The sequence below is a fragment of the Asterias rubens genome, chromosome 2 (genome assembly GCF_902459465.1).
Source record: "Asterias rubens chromosome 2, eAstRub1.3, whole genome shotgun sequence".
Taxonomy (NCBI): Eukaryota; Metazoa; Echinodermata; class Asteroidea; order Forcipulatida; family Asteriidae; genus Asterias; species Asterias rubens.
Window position 1 is genome coordinate 11,520,519 of NC_047063.1, and position 26,776 is coordinate 11,547,294.

At 37.7% G+C, this 26,776-nt stretch overlaps 1 protein-coding gene across 2 annotated transcripts; it reads left to right on the plus strand.

Annotated features, from left to right (window-relative positions):
• Nucleotides 1-26,163, plus strand: LOC117306883 (PX domain-containing protein kinase-like protein). Of its 2 annotated transcripts, none has more exons than XM_033791447.1 (14): nucleotides 1-485; nucleotides 2,994-3,044; nucleotides 4,885-5,119; nucleotides 7,562-7,713; nucleotides 9,371-9,550; nucleotides 12,474-12,575; nucleotides 14,044-14,205; nucleotides 14,793-14,910; nucleotides 16,266-16,344; nucleotides 17,119-17,242; nucleotides 18,445-18,592; nucleotides 18,763-18,819; nucleotides 22,566-22,634; nucleotides 26,085-26,163. In XM_033791447.1, the coding sequence occupies exons 1-13, from the start codon at nucleotides 381-383 to the stop codon at nucleotides 22,583-22,585; spliced, it is 1,533 nt and encodes a 510-aa protein (XP_033647338.1). In that variant the 5' UTR covers nucleotides 1-380; the 3' UTR covers nucleotides 22,586-22,634; nucleotides 26,085-26,163. The 2 variants fall into 2 exon arrangements, with proteins under 2 accessions (XP_033647338.1, XP_033647339.1); XM_033791448.1 differs by having other exon boundaries at nucleotides 22,566-22,602; nucleotides 26,085-26,137.
• The last annotated feature ends 613 nt before the right edge of the window (nucleotides 26,164-26,776 follow it).

Below are 26,776 nucleotides of genomic sequence, written 5' to 3' on the forward strand. Positions count from 1 at the left end.
GCTACCGCAAAGAACTTCATTAGAAAAACGGAAGAATTATCACTTGTTGTGCTGTCCGACTTATTTATTAGCCGAAGCCCCCACTTGCTAAGATGACTCATGAACTGTAGCTGTAGTGTTGTTGCTTTGACAAATTCAAATTTTACTTGTATCAAAGTTAATCCAGTATTCAATTAGCTAGAGCTATCAGTTTATTGTGTCACTGCTAGCAGGTGCACACAGCGCGCACTACGTGCATTGCGCTCCCAATTCCGACACTCACTGATCCACTGTGCTGTGACTGTGGCATTTATTGGTTGGGTGATTGTTTGTATTGACGGGTGTACTTGAATACGCCCTGCAGTGGCCGGTATAGTACTGTGCCACCTTAAGAACCAACCATGGCTCTGTTCGAGAAAAGGAAGTCGTCTTTCAAAGTTTTACTGGACGATACAATCACACTGCAGTGTGTCATCGAAGCTGCTCAGAATCTGGAAACACACACTGTAAGTTTCATTCAACAAATAAATGTAGGGTTCCCTTGGTTATGGTATTTTATTTTTATTTATTTATTTATTTATTTATTTATTTATTTATTTGTCTATTTATGTATCTATGTATTTATTTAGGATAACTTTCCTTATGGCGCCACCACTTTTTCACTCATTTTTACAAAAAGGGATATATCAATCAGGTAAATTAGATACTATATTATTTTATTTCGAATGAAAAAGTGGTGGCGCCATACGGAAACTTTTCCTTTATTTATGTATTTATTTATTTATTTATTTGTTTATTTATTTATGTATTTATAATATATTTCTTATTTGGCGGGGGGGGGGGGGTTGTTCAAGCATGGACGTACATTTATAATGTAGCTCCATGGTTTACTTCAAGGATGTAGACATTTAAATAATTCTTTAAACCATCTCAACTCAGAAAAGTTTCCGTATGGCGCCACCACTTTTTCATTCGATATGAAATAATATAGTATCTAATTTACCTCAATGAGATATCTCCTTTTGTAAAAATGAGTGAAAAAGTGGTGGCGCCATCTGGAAAGTTTTCCCTCAACTCCCTGGGCCCTGGGGAGTATAAAGCCTGTGCAACAAATATGGCTACTTAAAGCTAAATCAATCACAACAACCATCTCTTCCCTCAGAGGTGCCCATTTAATTCTCATATTCTGGGTGGAGAAAAGCAATTAATTTAAGTGTCTCGCTTTAAAAGGACACAAGTGTCACGACCGGGACTCGAACCCACACTCTGCTGATCAGAAGGTCCAGTGTTCTTAAAGGCCGTGCCACGACACGCCAATTATGGTTTCAGAAAATAACAAATTTACATTCAGCATCTCTTGCTGTCAGTCTATTATAGTTATTGACTGTAGTCCTACATGTATCAAAGAAACATATCATTCTGAAGTTTTTTCCGTCACAAAAAGTCATAACAAAATGTTCACCAACGTCCCTCATCAAATAATCGTTGGCACATGGTTTCAATGTTACAAGCAGGGTACACTTGTTGCTAGGTCAGTGTCAAAGACATGAATCTTCACTTGATGTATCTCAAAATATCCAATAAAATAACAGACGTAAAATCTTTGCCTCAGTTGACCAACGAAGTTTTGAGAAAATAATGAAATAAAATAGTGTACCGTGTACTTTCAAATGCCCCCCCCCCCCCCCCCAAAAAAAAAAAAAAATATAAAAAAATAACAAATGCTCTATGAAACCTTTCTTAGATTCAAAGGGAGTCGTTTCTCACAATGTTTTATACTATCAACGGCTCTTCAGTGCGTTACCAAATACTTTTCATGGCCATTGACTTCCTTGTAGAGTAATAAACAAGATACACCCTGCCCTTTAACACTAAGTTTCAGAGAAATCAAGCATTGACTTTTTAAAGCGATATCCTGCTTTACAGCAAACAAAATATGAGCAACCAGACTCTTGACATTTGGGAGAATCGATTTCCTGTTGTCTGCCAATGTTCTTTTCCAAAGAATTTTGAGTCATTTCCTTTGCGTTTCATCTTACACAGCATCATTCTTTAAAAAAGACAAAAGCAGGTATAATAGATACTGCAGTATCTATACTAATGGAAATATAACAATGTTCATTGTTAGGCTACATAACATCTGGTAGGGAAAAAACAGGAATTATCTGCTTATTTGCTGTAGAAATAATTGAGATTTAATGTACAAATAACATGATTGTATTAGTTATAGTGTCTGTGTCTTTTGCTGTGCTTTACATTGTTATAAAAGGTGTGTTGGAAGTGTAGAAACATTTGTTCTCTCCATCTTAAAGGCAGTGGACACTATTGGTAATTACTCAAAATAATTATTAGCACAAAACCTTATGAGTAATGGGGAGCTGTTGATAGTATAAAACATTGTGAGAAACAGCACCCTCTGAAGTAACGTATTGTTCAAGAAAGAAGTAGTTTTCCACGAACTTGATTTCGAGACCTCAGTACATGTATTAGATTTTGAGGTCTCGAAATCAAGCATCTGAAAGCACACAACTTCGTGTGACAAGGGTGTTTTTTCTTTCATTACTCTCTCGGAACTTCAATGACCAATTGAGCTCAAATTTTCATAGGCTTGTTTTTGTATGCATATGTTGAGATACACCAAATGAGAAGACTGGTCTTTGACAATTACCAATAGTGTCCAGTGTCTTTAACTGTCTTGTCTGTAACTTGAGCTACTAATTTGACCACATAATTTAGCATTTAACAGTAATAACAATAATAATATTAAAAATTTATATTGCGCCCCTTACATACAAAATGATCAAAGGCGCAGAACCCTTTTGAGTTTCTGTGCTTAGAAACACTGCCTTAAAAAAATGGAGACATTAAAATCTAAATGAGAAAACATATACTTGAATAGTGGCTTGTTGACTAAAAATGATACTGCACAGGTAACAGACAAAATGGTTTTAAAACACGAGCTAACACAATTATTTTAAATTCATATGTTGTTGTGTTTTTTTCCTTTCATGTAGGACTATGTCATGAAAGTTCAGAGAGGTACATCTACAGAAAATAGCTGGCAGGTAATTATTGATTTAGTTTTCCAAAAGTTGAAATATTGTGGATTTCACAGTTTGGTGAAAGGAAACAAGTCATGCACAAAGGAGTCATTTTGGTTTTTATATTAATTAATGTGACGTATGAGCTTTTTATCTTGTTTTTTCCGTTAAAAGTTTCAATTGAGTTGATTCAAATTCTGTTCTCCTTATTCTTTAAAAGATTTTTTGTAATGGTATGCTATGGATTTCAGCAAATCCATGGATATCATTTTGCTACCATTAAGGCATTTAAAACCCTTTAGAGACAGCTGCAAGCGGCTTGTTACGAATGCATGCCAAGAGTGACCGCAAACATCTGCAATATTTATAATAGATGTTAAATTTGCAACAGGGATAAAGAATATTATTATTATTATTGTTATTATTTTTTTTTTACCCATACACCGCTGTGTGTTAGCACTGTATACTCAGTACTTGAACAAATATCACAGGCATGTTACTCGGGTGGGATTCGAACCCACGACCCTTGCAATTCTAGAGCAGTGTCTTACCAACTAGACTACCGAGGTTGCCTGGTAGCTAGAGGCACTATTTGACCTATTTTTGCTCAAACAGTGGGGTCAAAGAAAAGGTTAGGGACTACATTAACATTATCCAATGTTTCCCATGTAAATATAGAATCTACAACTCAAAAACAAAAACCATTAGGGGTATTTCTGTTTCTCATTTTCCGAACATTTTACCTGAAAATAGCAAGCAAGTGCCAAAAAAATCAACAATATTGTAATAGCAATATCTGGGCGTATGGTGATGATTATACAGAAACTAATGGTCTCTATAAAGGGTTAAGGGTCAATTCCAGATTGATAAAAACGACTTTTGCACTTTGAACTGAGTTACTGGCACTACAGTCAGACAGTGTAAATACTATACCAATTAATTGCATTGTACATGTTTCATGTGTTTGCTCAATTGAATATAAATTATTCAAAACCCCAAATTGGAGCCCCAAGCGGAAGTTTGGAAAAAGCCTTTAAAGAGAGATTTTTGTTTTAAACCTTGGCGCATCTCAGAGAGATCTTTTGTAGCCTGCCAGTGTACATCCCACCTCTATTGGAGACTTTTTGATGGTCCTTTTTCACGGTTCTTATCAGTAGTGCGCAAGCTCAGACCTACACACGCAATACTGAGCATGTGCCGCAAATAAGTACTGTTATGTCTGCTGCCACCAGCATCTCAAAAGTCTTCCATTGCTAGGAAGCTTGAAGCGCATGTTTTTTTTACTCACGAGAAAACCATTCTTTTGAACAGTCGGACTGTAGGCAATAATAGTAAAAAAAGAAATAGTAAAAATTGTATATCGTGCCAAATCCATCAAAATGAATGCTCCATGGCGCTTACAGAGAAACATTTTTTTTTAAATCCTTATATAAACACAAAGTCATTACCAAAAAGGCTATAAACCAAAGCTCTGTGTTACCCCATTCAATCCTGCAAAACGTGTATTTTTATAGCGCCTTTACAATATGATCAAAGATCATAATGACTATTTGTATAAAACTGACCTGTTAGTTTTGTTTGTAGAATCTTTGCTAATATATAGCCTTTTTTATATTGTAAAGCGCATTGAGGGATCTGTGATCCAGAATGCATTTTATAAATGCTGTTTTACTATTATTATATGATTTGAGGCATTGCATGGTGAGGTATCAATGTATAGTTTTTTTTTTTTTGGTAACACCATGTGTGTATCTACTTGCCAGGTAGAGTTTGTTCTTTAGAGAACTGTCTTGCTATTCTACTACCGCGGAGTAGATTTTTCAGATTTTTATTAACATACCTTTTCCTTTTTTTTTACCGGCAGATAAATCGACGATACAGTGACTTTGTAGCATTCCACGAGCTGCTGAAGATTTCCAATCTGGATCTTCCTCTGCCGCCCAAGAAGATGTTTGGTAACATGGACCGTGAGTTCATTGCAGAGAGGCAGCAGAACCTACAACAATACCTCACCCTTATACTGTCCCATCATCTATTGGCTACCAGTATTATCGTCAAGAGGTTTCTGGATCAAGCTAACTATCCCTCCAATTTACAAGGTAATGTGTTTGAAGGCACTGGTCCCAATAGACCGTATTGAATATGACGTCCCCGTTCAAATATCTGCCCTACAAGATGGCGTCTGCGAGCGTGTGCGTTTGTGTGTGCGTGCTTGTGCCGTAGAAATCAAACCGGTTTCACATACGGTTTGACCTAGCCCTGGCGGCCTTTCACTTTCGTATTGTACTACAGTGACGTCCTGGACATCAGGGTACATTTCTGGGGCGGAAAATTTTCACAGCTTCATAACTCAAATCTTACCTGCAACAAGCCACTAATTTCAGCAGATTCACATTCCATGGCAGCATATATTTTTCTGCGGTGGATTTTGGTTGTCATATATTCTTCACAAATCCGTCATTTTCATGAAATAATGCAGCTCCCAACGTTAAGAAACTCAAATTTTTGTTCGTACTCTCACAGTCTGTCGTGTGTACGCAAGACGCACAACGCGCAAATATTGCGTTGCATTTGCGTGTGAATCTGTGCAGTCAAGATAATGGTGACCAAGAATTCATGCGTCTTGCACGCGAATGTATACGCGTACGCACGGCAACAGACAACACTGTGAAAAAACGATCAAAACAGGAATTTTTTTACGTTGGGAGCTGCATTATTTCACGAAATGACGGATTTGTGAGGAATACATGTATATGAGGACCAAAACCCACCGCAGAAAAATGTATGCCGCCATAGATTGTGATTCTGTTGAAATTAGTGGCTTGTTGCAGGTAATATTTGAGTTATGAAGCTTTGACAATTTTCCGCACCAGAAACGGGCCTCAATATTTAGGACTCTGTATCTGTGTACAGAGGAAGAGTCCTATATAGGGCTAGGTTTGACCTACAAGATGGCGACTTACATAGCAGCAAAGGGGTTATTCAATACGGTCTATTGGTATTACTCAAAACAACTGTTAAGGCCGGTTTTTAGTCGGTCGCGCGATGGAAATCTTGACGCGCGATTCTAAAAAGCACAGTTTATAGTCATTGCTGAGGCCTAAAAACTGTGTCTTTTATGATCACGCGTCAAGATTTCCATCGCCCAACTATCGCGCCTTCGACTATAACTCGGCTTTTAGCATAAAAAAACGTTAGCAATGGAGAGCTATTGATAGTATCAAACATTGTAAGAACGACTCCATCTGAAGTTACATAGTTTTTGAGAAAGAACTAATTTCTCACTTCAGCTGTAGCTTTTTATTATGCATCTGAAAGAACACAAAGTAATGCAACATGAGTGTTTTTTCTTTCATTATTTTTTTTGCAAATGTGATGACCAATTGAATCAAAATTTTCACAGGTTTGTTATTTTATGCAGATGTTGGAATACACCAAGTGAGAAGACTGCTCTTTGACAATTACCAATCAGACCGATGCATTAGGCTCCTTCCACGGCGCACGTGTGAGCAGTAACACATGCGCTTCTCCAATGCCATTCTGCACAGCTCTGCCGCGCGCGCCAAGCATATGCGCGCTCGCATGTCAGACTTTATTCGCCGGATGTTTGGTTGCGCAATGGGTTGTTATTGGTCAATACGCAATGGGGCAGAGCTTATTGGATCGGTCTACTGTGCCTATTGCCGTTAAACTTTCAGGTCATGTTTTCTCCCATTTTTCATGAGCAGTGAGTAGGTGGATGAGTGGTGGATGTTTAGCTTACCCTCCTACAAGTTCAATCACATCCACTTCTCAGTTTGTGTTACATATTTATTTTGTATCACTTCTGCTTGAACTGTTCTGCCATCTTGTCGCTAATTTTGAATTTGTTGAATTATCTCTGATCTATCTTTTTGACATGAATAGTGCACAAGAAGTTCTGTAAGGGTCTTGTGTTATAATTTTTGGATTGTGGCACTTTTTAACTATTTGTTGTGTCTATTGTGTGATTTTTGCTATGGTTACCATTCGAATAGTTTTTCCTTTTGCTGTGGTTGTTTATTTAATTGTTTCTTGATTTTTTTGTTATGCGCCTGTGAACATTTCATTGAATGGGCGCAATATAAATCAATAATTATTTATTATTATCTTTAATTCTTGATGCAGTTCATATGTACCACACAAATGATAGCATGCTGGGCCTTCCATCTTTCCACAGTAATCACATGTAGTAGTACAAAATGAAAAGATAACAATTATGAAATTGTCAAACTCCATTATTTATTTTGTTGAAGCCTTTTTTATTACGCATCTGAAAGCACACAAAGTTGTTCAACAAGGTGTTTTTTCCCCCTTTTTTTTCTCCTCATTATTCTCTTGCAACTTTGATGACCAATTGAGCCCCCAAATTTCCTCAGGTTTGTTATTTTATGCCTATGTTGGGATACACCAAGTAGGAATACTGGTCATTGACAATTACCAAAAGTGTCCAGTGCCTTTACCACCCTAAAGGATAGGAATATTTTCACCATTGAATATTTTGTTTAACTTTCTACCCTCAGAGATAGCGCTTCAGCATGTTTCCATGTTCTTCAGGTCGGAGCCACACTGGGAAGTAGTAGATGCGATGAAAGATATCGGATGGAGGATCCGTAAGAGTTATTTCATGATCAAGCCTAAAGACCAGCCCAAAGTCAGGCAAATCTTAGCATGGGTAATTATTTTTTTTATTTACGAATGGTTTAATGTATTTTTTTATCTAGCGCTGTCTTAAAGGCAGTGGACACTATTGGTAATTACTCAAAATAATTATTAGCATTAAACCTTTCTTGGTGACGAGTAATAGGGAGAGGTTGATGATATAAAACATTGTGAGAAACGGCACCCTCTGAAGTGCCATAGTTTTCGAGAAAGAAGTAATTTTCCACGAATTTGATTTCGAGACCGTAGATTTAGAACTTTAGGTCTCGAAATCAACCATCTAAACGCACACACCTTCGTGTGACAACAGTGTTTTTTTCTTTCATTCATATCTTGCAAGTTCGATGGCCGATTGAGCTCAAATTTTCACAGGTTTGTTATTTTATGCATATGTTGAGATGCACCAACTGTGAAGGCTATTCTTTGACAATTACCAACAGTGTCCACTGCCTTTAATTGATTACCAGTATTTGGCTTAATTAAGTAAAGTCGGTAAAGTGCATTGAGTTTATTTTTTAAAGTTTTGCGCTATTTAAGAATTAAATATTGTTATTATACTATTATTAGTTTGTGCAGATAGATTAATACATGTAGACCCCTTGCATTAGCCGCCATAGTTGATGGAACTTGCACGGGTAAAAAGGCTATCATTGGCCGAGAGTCGTGGGCAGCATACGCGCGTGCATTTTTCTGTCAAAGATGGCGGTCGATGACGTCATGTACAATCCATCTATAAGGTTGGCCTGCAGTCCTACTTGACAGAAGTCTAGAATATTGTCAGTTTGGTTCTCCTTATTTAAATACACCAATTGTGTTTTACCAAGGGAATAAAAGAGTGGTGACTCGGTCTTGAATAAGGGAATAAAAAGGGAAGCGACTAGTTCTTTCACGGCCGTTTAAAAGAGCGTAGGGTCGAATTGCCGTGTGATTCGGCTCGGGCCTTTGGGGTAGCTACTAGTTCTTTCACGGCCGTTTAAAACAGCGCAGGGTTGAATTGGCTCGGGCCTTTATCACACGGAAATTAGACCCTGCAAGGTTTCAAACGGCCGTGAAAGAACTAGTAGCTACCCTTTTATTCCCATTCATAAATACCTTTTTGGTTAAAAGGCATATTTAAGTAAGAAACTCTGTAAAACTTGTCCGTTTCCGACGTACTTGAGCTCTGTATGTTTCTACCTCCATGGTATGTACATGTACATGTACGATGTCCGTGTGTTGCATGCCTATTTCCAACAGTTTCCGGTTCCATTCGAGCGCATGCACGTATAGTCTTGGTGCAAGACGATCTGCTTTTCCTTTCACACATAGCGCGGCCAGTTCACCGACAGTGCCTGCATCATCCGTAACAAGAAGCGTCTTGCATCAAGTCTAGCGCGGGGTATCCGCTCACAACTGGTTATAAACACTGGTCATTATCAAAGGTTTAAACACCCCCAAGTGACGCACTCTCCACCAATAGGAATAGCGAAACTGTCTGAGGTATTTATGAATGATCGTTTAAAACCGGCAGAGTTGTGGCCGTGCAATAAAGGCCCGAGCCAATGCGGGACGCCTTGAGCGTCACTGAGTGACGGATATGCGCATTATATAAGAATCCACTATTATTATTATTATTATTATTATTATTATTATTATTATTATTATTATTATATTTGTCATGCTTTTTACAGAGTGACTTTGGACCAGATAAGGTTTTGGATGACAAAGTCCTACTCCAAGCCATGAAAATGCTTCCGACCATTCAACACCCTTATATCTACCCAGTCACATATGCATCAGCCAATGAAACAGGAGGGTTTGCTATCCGTACGTACCATGCTACTGGAACACTAAGAGACTTCATATGTAAGGTAAGCACCTATACACCTTGGCTTGGCCCAATTTCATGAAGCTGCTAAGCACAAAAGTTTGCTTAACATGAAATTTCTTCCTTGATTAAAACAGTATTACCAACCAAATTTCCTCTTGTTGCAATTTGCTTGTTTGTGGTGGTCAGCTGATGTTTGCTTATCCTGAAAAATCACGTGGAAAGTTGGTTGGTAATCCTGTTTTTATTAAGGAAGAAATTTCATGGTAAGCAAATTTTGTGCTTAGCAGCTTTAGGAAATTGGGCCCTGGTGTACGTATTGGAGACTTGGTGGGAGTTTGTCTAGGAACCATCGCTCATTCGTTGGCAAGGCTAACGTGCACGCAGTCAGGTTGCTGCAGGGGACCCATGCATCATACAGGAAATGCAGCCTTTACGTTTTATATACCTTGTGGTGTAGTTAACGGTGTGGTGCTGTTGCCTGGCCATGCGCCTGGTATTGGAGGGATGAATCGTTTTCAAAATGGTCTTGTCTAGATATTTGTCAAATATTTGCTTTTTCTTCCTCTCCAAGAATGATCATCTAGAGTTTGTCAGGTGACATGCAGCTATTGCCTTTCAGAGTCGATGGGTCTACCTTAGTTTTTACTAAAGTTACTACAATGACGTGTCTTTCTTTGTTGGGCAAAAATTATACAACCACATTAAAGGCCGAGTCACTCTGCAGCGATAACGAAAACGATAACACGCTCATTCAACCAATAGAATGTGTTCTCAAATGGTGTCTCAAAGCGCTTCCACAATATTACCCCAGGGGTTGATTTCACAAAGAGTTAGGACTATAGGAGATATAAAAAACGCATGGCTAGTCCTAAGTAAGGACGAGTAAGGACGAATACTCGTCCTAACTCGAGATAAGACCAGTCCTAACTCTTTGTGAAATCCACCCCTGGTCACAGGGGCATTTAATTTATTCTCTTAACAATCTCAACTCCTTTGGGAGTATACAGCCTGTGCAATAAAAAAAAAATGCTACTAAGCTGTTTAGTATAAATCAAACACAAGAGCCATCTCTGCCCTCTCAGGTACCCATTTACCCCTGGCCCTGGGTGGGGGGAAGCATAGTCAAGTGACTTGCTCAGGGACACAAGTGTCACAACCGGAACTCGAACCCACACTCTGCTAAACAGAAACACCAGAGCTTTGTTGCTCTTAATCGCTCGACCACAGCACCCCACATATTTTATTTACAGACTAGTTTAAAGGCACTGGACACTTTTGGTGATTGTGAAAGGTTCTCACTTGGTGTATCCCAACATATGCATAAAATAACAAACCTGTGAGAATTTGGACTCAATTGGTTATCAAAGTTGCAAGAGAATAATGAAAGGAAAACGACCCATGTTGCACAATTCAGGCCTGAAGTCTTTTAACACTGGAGTGAGAAGTTACCTCTTTCTCAAAAGCTACTTGACTTCAGAGGGAGCCATTTCTCACAATATTTTATACTATCAACAGCTCTCCATTGCTCATTACCAAGTAGATTTTTACGCTAACAATGGATGCAGGGTCATTGTTCGTCAACTAGAGACACACAACAATTAATCCCATCTGTGATAAGAAACTACGTGTATGATAACATCACATGGGAAATGTTGTTATTCTTCAAGAATGACTCACAGTGACACACTGAGCACCAGGTGAAGAACTTGTCTGAATATCACCTGTCAGCCTCTGTCATCATGCCAACATACATGTTGGCTTCAAACACAGGGATCTATGCTTACATGGATTTTCAGTTTCAGATAGAAAGTTATTTCATGTTTGTCGGCTTGTAGAAATGGCGTTTATGAATTTATATGCAGTAAAGGTTTCAAAAATATTTCAAATGGCAACTTCAGTTACAGCTACGGCTAGATTGCGTGCATCTGCCTATCTGATCTAACTGTAGTTGTAGCCGAAGTGGCCGTTTCGGACACGGTCTAACTCAGGTAAACAACATTTTTGATATTTGCTGCATTTTATATGCAGGGCCCAATTTCATGAAGCCTTCAAGCACACAAACTTGCTTAGCACAAATAAAATTTTTGCTGAGCAAAAATAGGTTACCACCTAGAACGCTAAAGAGCTACCATTGCTGCGACTGGTACCTCGGCTCATTTCAGAAATTTGAAACTGGGCCCTGGCCAATCATGTGAGACAGTTCAATGTCAATGTGCACGTAACGCATGTACAATCATTGGTACACATTTGTTTTGTTGCTGTAATATTTTTAAGTACGGTTTGAAAACCATAATCTTTCGGAGTGCTTAGTCACGAGCTTAATAGATGATGCACATGGTTGTTTATCTCAGGAAGACAGTTATACCCAATGCCTACTGGGTTGGTTCATTGACAACAGTTCAACATCCGGTTGTTTGGAAATTGAGTCTGCATTGCCTGCAGTGATTTTGTACAATTGCCTGCTGTGTGAAAACTTTATTTCAAAAAGAAGAAGATTTTTCTCACCATATATGCATTTCATGGCCCAGCGGTTAAGAGCACCGGATTCAAGCTCTGGTGTTTCTGTTCAGCAGAGTGTGGGTTCGAGTCCCAGTCATGACTCTTTTTCCTTTAGTAAGACACTTGACCATGATGCTTCGTCCTTCGGATGGGACATAAAGCCATTGGTCCTGTGTGTTGTGTAATTCCATTAAAGAACCTAGTGCACTTATCAAAAAGAGATGGGGTTTGCCCCGATGTTCATGGTTTAATTGGCAGCATATTGCGCCACAGCACCTTGTAAAACATTGCATGGTGCTAAGGATTAGGTCTCAAATTCAATCGTAGTCCCACATACCTTGCAGGAAATACTGTATGTAACAGCGCAAGGAGCTTCACTGAGTGACGGATATGTGCGCTATATAAGAAGACAAGACACCATTATTGTTATTAATTACTCTGGGTATTTTTTATGTTCTCATCAGTCCAAACCCAAGCACCACTACCTGAGGAAGTACTGCAATCCAAAATCATACGCTGCTTTAGATCTGACCACCATGAGAACATATGGAAGACAAATATTAGAGGTACGTTAATACAGGGTCAATTTTGCTTTTGTTTTTGCTGTATTTTCTTTCAGTACTTTATTTGTCAGGCAATTTTTATTTTTAATTTTTTAAATGCTAATTTCGCCATTCCTGTTTGTCTTCTTCCCTCAAGTAACCTTTTTAATGCTGTATTTAACATAATATTCCTGATATATATTTCTAATGTAATTTTATTGTTAACCAAATTCCCTTAGTCTTTGACTTTTTATTTGGTGATGTATTTTTAATAAAATAAACCAATATTGAATTGAATTGAATTGAATTGAATTGAATTGAATTGAATTGATTTAAGTTCAAAACAAGGCTTTCAGGGTTCTGTAAATGCCCCCATATTGGTTTGATCTGTATCAATTACATTGTATTATTTTCATTTCATTTTCATACATTATTCCTCTTAACAGGTCCTTGACGGTCTTTGACTTCAATAAATGTACCCCTTATTCTCCTGTTTCACCAATATTGATTTGATCTGTATCAATTACATTATATTTTGTTCATTTCATTTTCACATATTCTTAACCAGTTCTTGAATGTCTTTGATTTAAATTATTGTAGACATTATTCTTCTTTTTCACTAATTTTGAAACAAATGCTGATTGAATTGATTGAGATGAATTGAATTGAAAGAACATTGCTTATATTACAATATATTGTTATTTATTTTATTTTTTGTTGGTCTTGTGTACCTTTCTTTGCCTATGTAATATATCTTCATATAGACGATGTGACCTCTGACGTCACTCGAAAACCATAACATGATTAGCGCGCATACCGCCGGGCAAAACCTTTGTGTTTTGGCAGCCAGCTAGAAAGTGTATGCGCTACTACCATGACTACGCGTCTTTTTTCCCGGCGAAACATGACGTATACAGTGTTTTGTCAACAGAGGGCGGTTTGAATGTAAACATAGGTCACATCGTCTAGGGCCTATACCTATGGGTTTTAATACTCCTGTTTGAGCTTTTCTGTGAAGCGCCTTAGAATTTTTTTGCTGAAAATAGCTAAGCAGCTATACATATTTGTTATCATTATTATCATCATTTGCTGCTTGTGGGGTCAATAAATTAATTAAACTCCCCTTACACTTCAGAATTCCTTGCCATGCACTATATTAAGTTGCAAAATATACATGTAGTACACAAATTTGAATTTTTAATAGGTGGGTCCTGTGGTGCTTCTCCTGGCTGGCCCGGATTTTTAACCTTTGTCTTTATTGTATATTTTGCTTGTTGTAAAGATTCTGTGTTGTTGTACGACTATAGCCTTTATTTAAATGTTGCTGCTTTTTCTCTTTTTAATATTGGTCATCATTGGTTATAAACTTTTAAAATGTTAAACCCTGTTTGTTCGCTGCTGGGCACCTCTGAAAAACAGTGTTTCACTGAGAGGGTTTCCCAGAGTAAAAAGAAGCTTGTATAAAATATTGTGTGTTGATGTTGTGTGTTAGGCATTGAAGTTCCTGCATGAGAAAGGCATCCCATACGGTCATCTGCATACAGGCAATGTTATCTTAGAGGGGAATGCCTGCCGACTGCTGGACATCGAGAATTCAATGCTGGGTCTGCCGTCATACTATCGAGATTTCATCATACAACACAAGAAAATCAAGGTGACATTTTGAATGATAATAATAATATTAAACATTTCTAGTGTGCCATGTCTGTCAATGATGACACTCCTGGTGCAGAAAAAAAATCTTGCAGGCCTATGTGCTCTTCAGTTTGGCCCTAAAAAGATTAAGAATCTAATCAAAAAGTGAGACATACATAGCCTGCCGTCAAGTAGCTAGGGGACCCCTGGTCTGTGCTTGATATGCTGAAATTAAAGCCAAATGATATGTACACATGCATGGTGGATTTACTGTGGTGAATGCAGTTTATTAGTTGCATTAGAGCAATAGGAAGAGTTGAAATACATGTAGTATTCAGTGTTTATCGGAACAGTGCAAGTCTAATTTGAAGCGCATCTTTTGGTGAAATAACTTGTATTTTACATTGTTCATATTTTGTTGTTCTTTCTGTATGTTCTGTGATGTATGTATTCAACAGTCCTGGTTTTCACTGTTTCACTCTTTCACTTTCCAAAAGCGCTTTGAGACTTCATTGTAATTTTGCGCTGTTTAACAAACTGTTCGTTAGTAAGCGTTATTGATACAAAATAATTTGAGTATTTGGTTTGATTTTTGTTTCCCTTCAGACTACAGAAGAAGTTGATGTATACAGCTTTGGTCATGTCTTATTTGAGATGGTGTTCGGTATGCCACTACATAAGCACTTCAAAGATGACTTCCCTCACACAGTGCCAGCTCCAGCAAGTAAGTTTGTTATAATAAAGCGGCAATCCACATTATTTTTCCTGAATAACTCATATACCAATTCAGCAATTATTTATTCTTCTTGTGTCCACAGAATTTGTAATATTTATATATCATGACTTGATAGTTTCAAGTATTAGAGGGTCTAGGTAGTTTGTGTATTAGACACAAAACACATTGTCCAAAGATTTACATTCAACTCACACAGTTTTTGAATAATGATGGTAGAAAGCTGTGAGAAATGAGTAAAACAAGTCACACAAATTGTTTTCGCCTCTTAAGACGGAAATTTTTTTAGCTTGTAAATCGTATAATTGTGACATTGTTTTACTAATTTCTCAAAAACTACAACACCTCAGCTGGTAATATTTTAAGGGAAGCTTTCTACTATCATTGTCTTCAATCGGTGTAAGTTTATGGTAAATTCGTGGACACTGTGTTTTGTGTTACAAAAAGTACCCAAATCCTTCAAAGAAATATGTGAACAGGTTGCTGACAACGGCATTGCACCATACCCTTTAGACACAAATGGCCAGGGGTCCATTTTTCTGTACCATTTAAGATTCTCCATCTTGCCGAAATAGTTAGATAGCCATCGGTGAGAAGAAAGGCTCGCCAGAAATGTTCCATCCTCATTTTAGTGGCAGGCTTTCTTCCACTGCATTGTGTTTTGTCAGCCATACATGTATATCTTGCATTCTACAATTGACCCATTGTTATTGTTTTTTATGTGGGGTTCTGTGCTTTGTACTTTTTTCACAATATTATTGCCCTTTAATATGTGATTGTTTATTTTCTTATATGTACAGTGCTGTATTTGTAAACCATTGTAAAGGGAAGACACATTTGGTAATTACTCAAAACAAAATAAACTTAAAAACTTACTTGGTAATGAGCATGGGACAGCTGCTGAGAGTATAAAACAGTGTGAGAAACTGCTCCCTCTGAATTTCTCACTAAAATAATAAAAGCCAGAAGTCTTTTATTCCTATATCTGAAAGCACACAAATTTGTCCTACAAGGGTGTTTTTCTCTCATCATTTTCTCGCAACTTCGATGACCAATTGAGCTCAAATTTTCACAGGCTTGTTATTTTATGCCTATGTTGGGATACACCAGTCGAAGACTGGTCTTTGACAATTACCAAACGTGTACCTTCCCTTTAAGTGGCCATTTCAGCTACTGCTACTGGTCATTTTGTTTGTTTATACCAATACATAATAATAATAAATAAAATAAATACATATCTAAGACATTTCCATCATTTCCCAAGATGGATACTAAGATTTCAAAAAAGGTTTGTTGATTACTAATTGATTTTTAAGCTTCAATCTGAAATTTTCCTTCTTATGTAGAGTCTGTGCTTGAGTCTATTTTGACTTCTGAATCTTGTAAGAAAGGCATGCCTACCGTTGAGGACCTGCTTGACCACCAGTAAGTCAAAATTATCCGTTTTTTAATAACTTTTTTTATTTTATTTATATATATACGGTATCCAACAGTGGATAACCATCATTTATTCAACTCAAATACACATTTGTTTCCATACTTCCATAATAAAAAATAACAACAATTTACGGGTACCTTTAAAAAATAAAATGATGATAAAACAATTGGTTATTAATTTATTTGTTATTTTGTATGCAAGTCGGCAGACACACAAAGCCTGAAGGCCACTTCAAGGTGTGGGCTACAATCAACTATTTTTCCAGGGGCCGTTGCCACCTACTCCTGAGGCTGAAACAGGGTTACCCCCTTTACAGTTCAGACGGATGTAGGCTTGGGTATCATCCATCAGAAGCCTGGCTGGTAGAGCAGAAAGCACTACCTCAACTGTTACGAAGCAATCATGGTTAAGTGTCTTGCTTAAGGAAACAAGTGTCACGACCAGGACTCAAACCTACCCTCTGCTGATCAAACACCAGAGCTTAAATCCGGTGCTCTTAACCACTAGGCCATGACACGCCTAAAAATCCCACCCGAGTAACATGCCTGTGATATTTTTTCACAGGACTCGGGGGGGAAAGTACTGAGAATACAGTGCTAACACACATAGGTGTATGGGTAAAAACCAAAATTAATATTCTTAATCCCCAATGCAAATTTAAAATCTCTTTCAAATTCATTGTTCTGCAAAAAGTCTGTGATAAGGTTACTCATTTCCATTTGTGCAAAGCTACATCACACGAATCTTGTTTAAACTGTCAGGTTTTTCAAAGACGTACCAGTAACAGAAGGTCCACAGTTCAGACTGCCTAGTAAGTTGAAAGAACCACTCAAGATGGCCAAAGAAATGGGCGTAGAGAAACGCCTGAAGTCAGACCAGAAACAGGTAAGGGGATCTTAAAATAGTCTTCCGGACAGCATAAAACATTCATTCACACAATCAACATGAATTCATTTTAGCCAAAGTTAACAACACCTTCATTTTTGCAGCAGCCTTCAGTATTTCTTTTTGTATTACCTAAATTTGTCTTTATGTACTTACTTACTTGTCTCTGTTGTCTAACTTCTCTTTTCTCACCTCAAAGCGCATAGAGACGACTGTGTGATTGTGATATATGCTCTATACAAGAATGGTTCATTATTGTGATTATTATTTCAGTGTAATGAATAATTAGTTCAGGATTCCTTGGAATTCTTAGCTTACAGATGCCCACCATGTTGGATGGAAGCTCTCCTTTATTCCAGTGGCAACCAAACTTCTGAATGGTTGCTGCTTTTGCTTACAGACGCCCACATTGTAAGACGGAAGCTCTCCTTTATTCCAGTGGCAACCAAACTTCTGTGAATGGTTGCTGCTCTAATTCATGTTTCCATCCATTTTTCCAGTGCAATTATAATTTTGTTGATTCATTGCATTTCCTTGTTTTCTTTCATGTGCATAATTTGTATTGATGTTTTATATGAAAATCTGTGTTTACAATTTTGGATACTTCTTTTTTATTGTGGGGTTGTCCTAGTTGCTATTTTTATGGAGCTAGTACTTTTTTGATGGATTATAGAGCTGCCCAATCTTTTTAATTGCCTAATCTATAAATCAAATGTTTTTAAGAGAAATTAATTGATAAGGACAATTCCAATCTGACCAATGTAACATCGAGGTTTTTCAGTTTATAAATGTGTTGTATCTAAATGTGACTTTGTATTGATTTTCCCTTTACTGTTGTTAGTCCTGCTACGGCAGTGAGGTCCAGTTAATGCCATTCTTTGCTTTCCTAAATGTTGTATTTTTAGTCATCAGCATCTTTTAAGAACAATGCTTTTTGTGCTATCTTTAATTAGTTCCATTGTGTTTGGTCTCCCTTTTTTTAGGGGTTAAATCGCTTTTAGGTTTTATCTTCTTTGTTTCACAAACTTTGTTCATAAAAAAATGTAAATTGTAACTTTTAGCCTTTTTAACTACTGTCATTTAATTTTTTTAACTGAATAATAACCTAATTGAATGGAATTGAATGGAAAATGGTGTCTTTTCTATTACCACCACGGACAACATTCGCTTCAGCAATTTTTATTTTTATTTTTTACATCAAGTTTTCAAGTTGGATGAGGTTATCCAAGGTACATGCCCATCACAACTCAGAAGAAGAGAAGAAAAAGAGAAAAAAGGCAATGGTCAGGAAGAGGATATCAGAGCAACAACTTAGCATCGATGAAAATCAGACAAATGGTGCAAGTAATGGTAAGTTGTTTATTTTTGAAAAGCATTTTTTTAAATAAAAATTGTTTTTAGTTCAAAAGTGTTTTTAATAAAAATTGTTTTTTAATAATAAACAAATTAAATAAAGATTGCAAATGACAGACATTACAAATGTCATGAACTGTTTTGTTATTTCTTGTTTTCATGTACAGGTGTTGCATCAAGTGTGAGTAGTCCGTCATCAACAGCGCCCTCATCGCCAGCATCAGGTCAGTCACATTATGCTCGGTCATTTATACTTGAATAGACCCTGTGCACAATGCGCTGCGCACACACATGCACGTCTCCTGTCCACCAATTTGGATGTCAAAACGTTCATAAGAGGAATGGCCTCCCACAAAATGGTGGAGATTGTAGACTCGCATTGTTCGAAGGTGCGGCGTAAACACGTCGTGTACCCTCCTCTTGTGAGCGTGTTTGACACCCAAAATGGCGAACAGCTGATGCGCATCCAAAGTGCACTGCACGTTTTGCAATGGGTCTATGCCGAAGGGAAACACCAATGATTCCACATTTTGAAATGTTTGTTGCAATTTTACTAACACAAGTGCATTTCCTATGTCTATCGCATTTCCCATGTTTTCAAATAAGACAAGGGAAAAGCACTTGATATAAAAAATAACTAAAATTGGTAGTTACACAATTTTAATGAAATACTAAATAGTTTTGAGTATTCATCGAGAATAATTTGTGACTTTCTTGTAGTTAAGAAATCCCATCGTAAACCTCATAGAAAACACAGGTGAGAGTGAGCATGGCAAAGTGGGTTGCTTTGAATGAGGTTTTTTTTCCACAAAATGTGGTTTGGCTGTGATTGAATATCCCCTGATTAAATAGCATGTGGAAATTGTGGAAATTAAGACGGACACAAAAAGGAGTGCATAAACAGATGTGCTAGTCCAAAACTGTGTCAGTTGTCATCATGCAAGTGGTGAGATGGGCATGCTTTATGCACATTCAGGGGGCATGGTTTGGCTTGTGCGTAAAGTGCTCTCCTCTCACCACGGTGACCCTGGTTCGATACCCGGCCAGGGCCATATGTGAGGTGAGTTGTGCGTTGGTTCTCTGCTGTGCTTCGTGGTCATAATGGGTTGATATGGCTGGCAGCCAAAGGCGCTTTTGCATGCCTGCTTCTCGAACACGTTGTAGCCCCGTCCTTCGCAATTCAGCTCTTAGCTGCGAGTGAGGATGATTAGCCTCCCAAATTGTCATTAATTAAGTGATCAGATGGGCATGCTTTATGCATGTTTGAATTCATTTGAAATAAGTATGTTTTTACTGAAATTGACTCCCTCTTGATCAAAGTTACTTCCAGTTAGATTAACAAGATAATCTCACTACAGTGTATATGGGTAAAACCAAAACTGATATTCTTTATCCCCGATGCAAATTGGCTTTAATTAAAGATATTCTGATGGAATTACTTTGAGGTAAACCTATGGTTAAATGTAGCAATTTCAGTTATCGGTTTCGCAATTTATTTTGCTATCTTGCTTATTGAATCCATGAGTTGGGGATACGATTCATGAGGTAATAACGGTATGACATTTGTAATAGCGGACAGAGCCAAGATTTCATTTGATAACAGCATGCATGTGCACAGTCACATTCACAGTGGTCTTGTGGTTAGACTGCACTGCAGCAGTTGCAATCAAAAGGTTGTGGGTTTGAATCGCTGATTTCACAACGATTAAAATAAATATTGACGTCTAGTTAATGAATTACAATTTCTTGATTTGTGTAATTCATAATCACAATCATTGTTTGTATGAAGAGAGATCGGCTGTTGCCAGCTTGGTGTTTATATCCCTCTGTGGGAGTTTGTCGAGTTCCCTTGATGGGAAGGTCATTCAAACAAGCATGTACACTCGGGGTCAACTGCATGCTGATTACACACACAAGTTCAGTATGGATGGAATTCATGATATTTTATGCTCAAAATGTTGCTTTGGACTGCTGATGCACACCAAGCATGCGTATGACCTCTTGGGTTTTTTATTATTAAATGTAGACATCAGAAATACCCCAAGTTACTCCCCGAAAGTCGTAGTTTAAGCTGAAAACAGTTGGTGCCAGTACTCGGCCATGGTGAGATTTTTTGCCCAAGCTGCTTCACCAAATGTTATCGTACCAGGTGGGATTCAAAAAGCCAAGGTTTGAACTTAATTCGCTGACCCCCCACCTTGTTGAGTTTTTTGCATGGTTTTCTCATAAACAAACATCTAAAAGTCTATCACACCTAAATAAAAAGTATACATGTGGGTCGAACCTTGTACTCCTGCAATGGTTCCTACTTTTTTTTCCTCAAGGACCAAATATCGTGCCTGTTACAACAACAAAGTATCAGCCGTCTATTTCACCAAACTCTTCCTAACTTAGGATTAATCTTACGACTTAGGATGAGTTCAGGTCCGTATCCAAATACGTAGAACGCATTGAACCCATCCTAAGTTAGGACGAGTTACTAGTCCTAACTCGAGTTAGGATTAATCCCAGCGTTTCGTGAAATTGGCTGCAGGACAGTCAGTCTTATTCTTCTGTTCTGGTGGAAACAGGATACTCATGCTGGGAATAGACCATTCCCATGAAATAATATGTAAATTGCACATAGCGTGTGCACATTATATTTGGTTGGCAAAATGAGGGAACATCACGCTGTTTTGTTCACGGCTGGATAGCGGCTGCATGAGGCAGACGCGATTGCGTGCCTATTTAAAGCACATTTCTATTGCGTTCGCCAACCAATAGGGTCTGTACGCATGCGTGAATGTAATTAGCATATTTCATGGGAAGGGTCCATTGGCTAAAGATCCTGCAACATTTGTTTTGTGAACAGGGTTGTCACAGTTTATAAAGAAGTAGGTGAACGACTATATGAGTAGCCAGTTTTGTTAAACGGCTGAGCTAGTGCACAGCGCGAACGTGACATGCATTGCCCTTACAGCGTGTGGTCCAAGGCCTGCCCAAGGGCCCCAGAAATTTTTTTGATTTTGGATGCTCTAAGGTACGATCTGCGCAATTTTTTCGTTAAATCAACACATTTTGGGGTGACATTGACTCCTGAACATGCCACAGAAAAAAAAGAGTGAAAATAATAATAACTGGCATCAAACACCGAGTATCCTAGCCGGCGAAATCGCCAGCAGCTGGCGCTTCTAGACAATATCTGTTGATAAGTGTGGACCATTTTAATACAAAACTATACAACCTCCAGGATCCATGATTTATTGGTTTATTTTATTCCTAAGATAAAATTACTAGTATAGTTAAGTGAAGAATAGTTTAGCATACACTTTGCCATATGTAATTTTATAACACACCTCTTGCTTGTTCTGTATTCTGGTTGGCTGAAACACGGTCACATGGGATGAACTAATATAGTCTAGTGATCGCGCGCACGTGTTTTGCGGGACTAGTTCCCAGCGGTCAGTAGTCTTTGAAAATAGTGCCCGGTTACAGTGACCTCTCTTGACTTAAACCATGAACAGCAAATTCAAAACTTCCTTTCTTTTTCCAGATTTCTGTTCTTATTTCATATTTAAGACCGAGCTGTGTTATAAAACACATATTGACTGGCAATGAGGTAACTAGTGTACGTCTATTGCCCCTCGGGCCTGTGAGTGACCAGAAGAGGGGCCTATTTCCCTCGGCCATAATAAAATTGTGCATATAATGTGTGTGTTCTATTATCAGTTTTTTCAGTCTCTTCTGAAGCGTTTTGTAGAGGAACTATAAATATAAATATATTTGTATCTTGTATTAAATTTTCAGAAGCGAGTGCAAAGAATAGATGTACACTGGTTACCTCATTGCCAGTCAATATGTGTACAATAATTAATTTGTGCAATTATAAGGTGTGTGTTCTATTATCAGTTTTTTTTTTCAGTTTGCTCTTAAGATTTTTGTAGAGGAAGTATAAATATAAGTGTATTTGTATCTTGTGTTAAATTTTCAGAAGCGAGTGCAAAGACGTAAGCACATCAAAGAAAAAGGTTACCATAAATGAGAATAAGCATACCACTAGGTGTGTGAGTGTATGGTCATCACTTTTGAAGCATGTTTTGTGTTCGCTGTTGATTTACATGAATGTGGTGTTGGAAAGTAACATTTTCTTTTTTTGCTCTAGACTTTATAATTTCTGCAGCCTTTATGATTTTTTCCAGTAGTGCGCACAAATGTTATGTTAGACTAACGGATTGACATACTTACATGTGCATTAACACAATAGTAGAACAATACTACACTTGAATGTTTTTTTTATTTAAAAAAAAAATGTTATGCAAGTCGCCAGACAGACAAGGCCTGAAGGCCACTTTAAGGTGTGGGCTGCAATTCAACTATTTTTCCAGGGGCGATGCCACCTACTCCTAGGGCTGAAACAGGGTTACCCATTGTACAGTCCGTATGGATGTAGGCTTGGGCATCATCCATCAGATGCCTGGCTGGTAGAGCAGAAAGCACTACCTCCCAAACTTTTATGAAGCAATCATGCTTAAGTGTCTTGCTTAAGGATACAAGACACTTCAGGACACAAGTGTCATGACGGAGACTCGAACCCACACTCTGCTGATCAGAAACACCAGGGCTTGAATCCGGCACTCTTAACCACTAGGCCGTGACATGCCACAAATATGCATTGTGTTGTGTGATAGTAGATGGTTGGAAGCTTGTCCATTATTTCAATCCACCCTACCTACATGTATGTTCTCACTGTGTGCTATTCATGCCCCCTTTGTAGTGAATTGAATGGCAGTAGTCTTTTCTCGCAGAAGGAAAAACATTGCTTGACTACATATTGGCTTCTTATTATTTATATTTTCCTACTAGACAAAGGCACTGGACACCTTTGGCAATGAACCCTTCCCATGAAATATGCTAATTACATTCACGCATGCGTACAGACTAGAGTTGTGCACTGAGCAGACGCGCAATCGCGTCTGCGTCACGCAGTGTAAAAAACAGCGCGATGTTCCCTCATTTTGCCAACCAAAACGTTAGTGCACACGCGCTATGTGCAATTTACATATTTCATGGGAAGGGTCTATTGTCAAAGACCAGAATTCTCACTTGGTGTATCCCAACATATGCATGAAATAACAAAGCTGTGAACATTTTGGCTCAATTGATCATCAAAGCTGCAAGAGATTAATGAAAGAAAAAAACACCCTTGTTGCACATATTTGAGTGCTTTCAGATTTGAGTGTTTCAGTCTAATTAAAGGCTTTAGGTCTGACGTCTTTTAATATTCGAGTGTGAAATTACCTCTTTCTCTAAAACGATGTTACCCATCGTTTTCTACTATCAACAACAGCTCTCAATTGCTCGTTTCCAAGTAAGTTTTTATGCTTACAATTATTTTGAGTAATTGCCAATAAAGTCCAGTGCCTTTAAGAGCTAAAATTAAATTGATTATTTTTATTGTACATGCTGTATCTTGGGATAGTTGCTAGTGTTTTACATGTAACTGTCCCACAGATAAGTTGCAATAGACGCCATCTTTATGGACAAACTGCATTTTGGCTTGCAGGCGCATCCAGCAACCACGCTGTTTACTAACAAATTAGGCTCGTTTTGTGAAGTGTGCCGGTGCTGCACGCCGTTCTCGCGCAAAACGCATGGCTGTGTGTCCCAAGTTGCCCGTAAAGGTGATCGATTTACGTCATGTGGGAACCATCTATTTGCACATCTGGCTGCACCAATAATGTAATCTTGTCTGTGATTAATTCTGTTTTATTTGCTACCTTTTTGCACTTATTTCAAGACTGAAAATTTTTGTTCTCTTGTTCAATTTTTGTTCTCTTGTTCTATGGGTTTACTGGGGATTTTTCCCCCTTTTTTCTTTTATTCTTTTAATGCGTTTTCTTTTTGGTGTCTCTGGCATGTTTGTTGTACATGTACTTTGCTCTGAAATAATGTGATGTTGGCATTGTTCTTCAGTTATTTTCTTTTAATGCTATAGATATTTGGATGTATGGGGATATCCTATCTGTAAAAAAAAACCAAAGAAGTAAAATGGCAAAAATTATTTATTTTCACTTTTGTTTATTTTGGTCAAGTTATGCACCACAGATTTGTCTGTGCATTTACTTTGTTCTATTTAACTTCCTGTATGTCTAGTGCATATTGAATAAGTTATCAAGGTAGATTTTGTTATCAATAATCTAATGTTGTGAACATGTGGTGTTTCAAAGTGAAGGTTGAATACTTTCCCCTGATTCTTTTCTGATCCATATAAACAAATTATTTTTAGTAGGTAGTTATTCATGTACACTTACAGGCAATGGACACTATAGGTAAATGTCAAAGACCAGTCTTCTCACTTGGTGTATCTCAGCATATGCATAAAATAACAAACCTGTGAAAATTTGAGCTCAATCGATTGTCGAAGTTGCGAGATAATAATGAAAGAAAAAAACACCCTTGTCACACAAAGTTGTGCGCTTTCAGGTGCTTGATTTCGAGGCCTCAAATTTCAAACGTGAGGTCTCGAAATCAAATTTGTGGGAAAATAACTTCTTTCTCGAAAACTACGTCACTTCAGAGGGAGCCATTTCTTACAATGTTTTATATTATTATCATCTCCCCATTACTTGTAATCAAGAAATGTTTTATGCTAATAATCATTTTGAGTAATTACCAATAGTGTCCACTGCCTTTAATCAAAAGCTGCTGTACAGAAATGATCCATAACATATTGCACAGTTTTGATTATTTTGTGTAGTATTGTGAGCTCTAATACCTTCACTCTGTTTTTGTTCTGTTATTCAATTGTTTTCACTTCATGTTCGGAATAGTGATTGCCAGGTAGTTTTAACATTATAATATGTGCAAAGCTCATGTAACATTTCTTCATAACTTCACATATGGTTAGATAGTTAAAACATAACAATTAAATAAATGAAGTTTTTGTTGTGATGTCATCATGCTTCAAATACAATTTTAAAAACCCATAAATTATGATTATACAAAATGTAAAAAAATCAAACTGCCTGAATTTTATAAGCCATTTTAACAATCAATACCTCTTTTTTTGTCCTGAAATTTAACAAAAAAATAATTAACCTCATACTAACCTTGTCTTCCGTTTGAAACTGGGTATGAAAAAAAAGAATAAAATGTTCTCTGGCCTTATTTTTGAGGTCTTCATCCAATATGAATTTTTGCGCTTACCACAAGTTATTTAGGCTAGTAAGCAGTTTTCAACAGCTAATTTATTTTTGTAATGTTACTCTAGATGTACCATATGTGAAGACGCGATGTTTTTTTCCTTTTTTTCTGACATCTGATTTGTTCCAAAAACAAGTTTATTTGTTCAGATTTGGATTTGGATTTTTCCATTCCTAAAGCCTGATTATTTAAAATTATTTGTTTGCTTTATTGTTTGTCATATTATTTTGCTATTGTCTTGTCTATTGATATGTCTGTATTCTTATCCAACAATAATTTGTAGATTTGTTTCTCTATTATCCTACAGTTCCACCATCAGCACCTCCGGCCCCGCCTCCCCCATCTACTCCCTTCCAACCACCACGCGCCCCGCCCCCGCCCCAAGCCTCTGCCAAAACCACACCTAAGCCTGCGTCGGGAGAAAGAGGTGCTCTACTCAGCTCTATCAGTGGCTTCAAGAAGGGTGGATTAAAAAAGGCCGTAACCAAGGATTGCAGCGCACCGAAGATTTAAATTCCTTGTCATTTTGAGTTCCTTGTCGTGCGAGTGGCTACTATGGCTTCTTGCCAGTATTATGCCAGGAGAGCAAAGCCGCGTTCCCATTGGACTAAAAATGGTTAACTTACCCAGGAGAGCAAAGCCGCGTTCGCATTGGACTAAAAATGGTTAACTTACCGCCGCAAATTGTTAACTTACCGATATTAAGTCCAAGTGCGAACAGCCGGTAGATTACCGCCCAGGGGCTGTTAACTTAAAGGAACATTACATAATTGGTTTTTTTTTAACAAAAATGTTGCTGGCAGTGTTGGCAGTTTATGTAATCCACCATATACATACATAAACTGACCAACCTGTAGAAGTTTGAGGTCGATTGGCCATCTGGCCAAATAGTGAAAAACCGATTACACATTTTGCATTGCATCAGTGCCAAAACAAAAATGAATAAAATGCTCAATGAGCGATAAACTCAGAATGCAACATTAGATTATTTATTTCTTA

What these genes read in the sequence shown, in the direction of transcription:
- LOC117306883 (XM_033791447.1), top strand. Translation starts at nt 381, where the DNA reads ATGGCTCTGTTCGAGAAAAGGAAGTCGTCTTTCAAAGTTTTACTGGAC. An exon ending in TAAGAGACTTCATATGTAAG is followed by an intron (nt 9,551 to 12,473) that starts GTAAGCACCTAT and finishes TGTTCTCATCAG; the next exon opens with TCCAAACCCAAGCACCACTA. An exon ending in GCCCTCATCGCCAGCATCAG is followed by an intron (nt 18,820 to 22,565) that starts GTCAGTCACATT and finishes TTAAATTTTCAG; the next exon opens with AAGCGAGTGCAAAGACGTAA.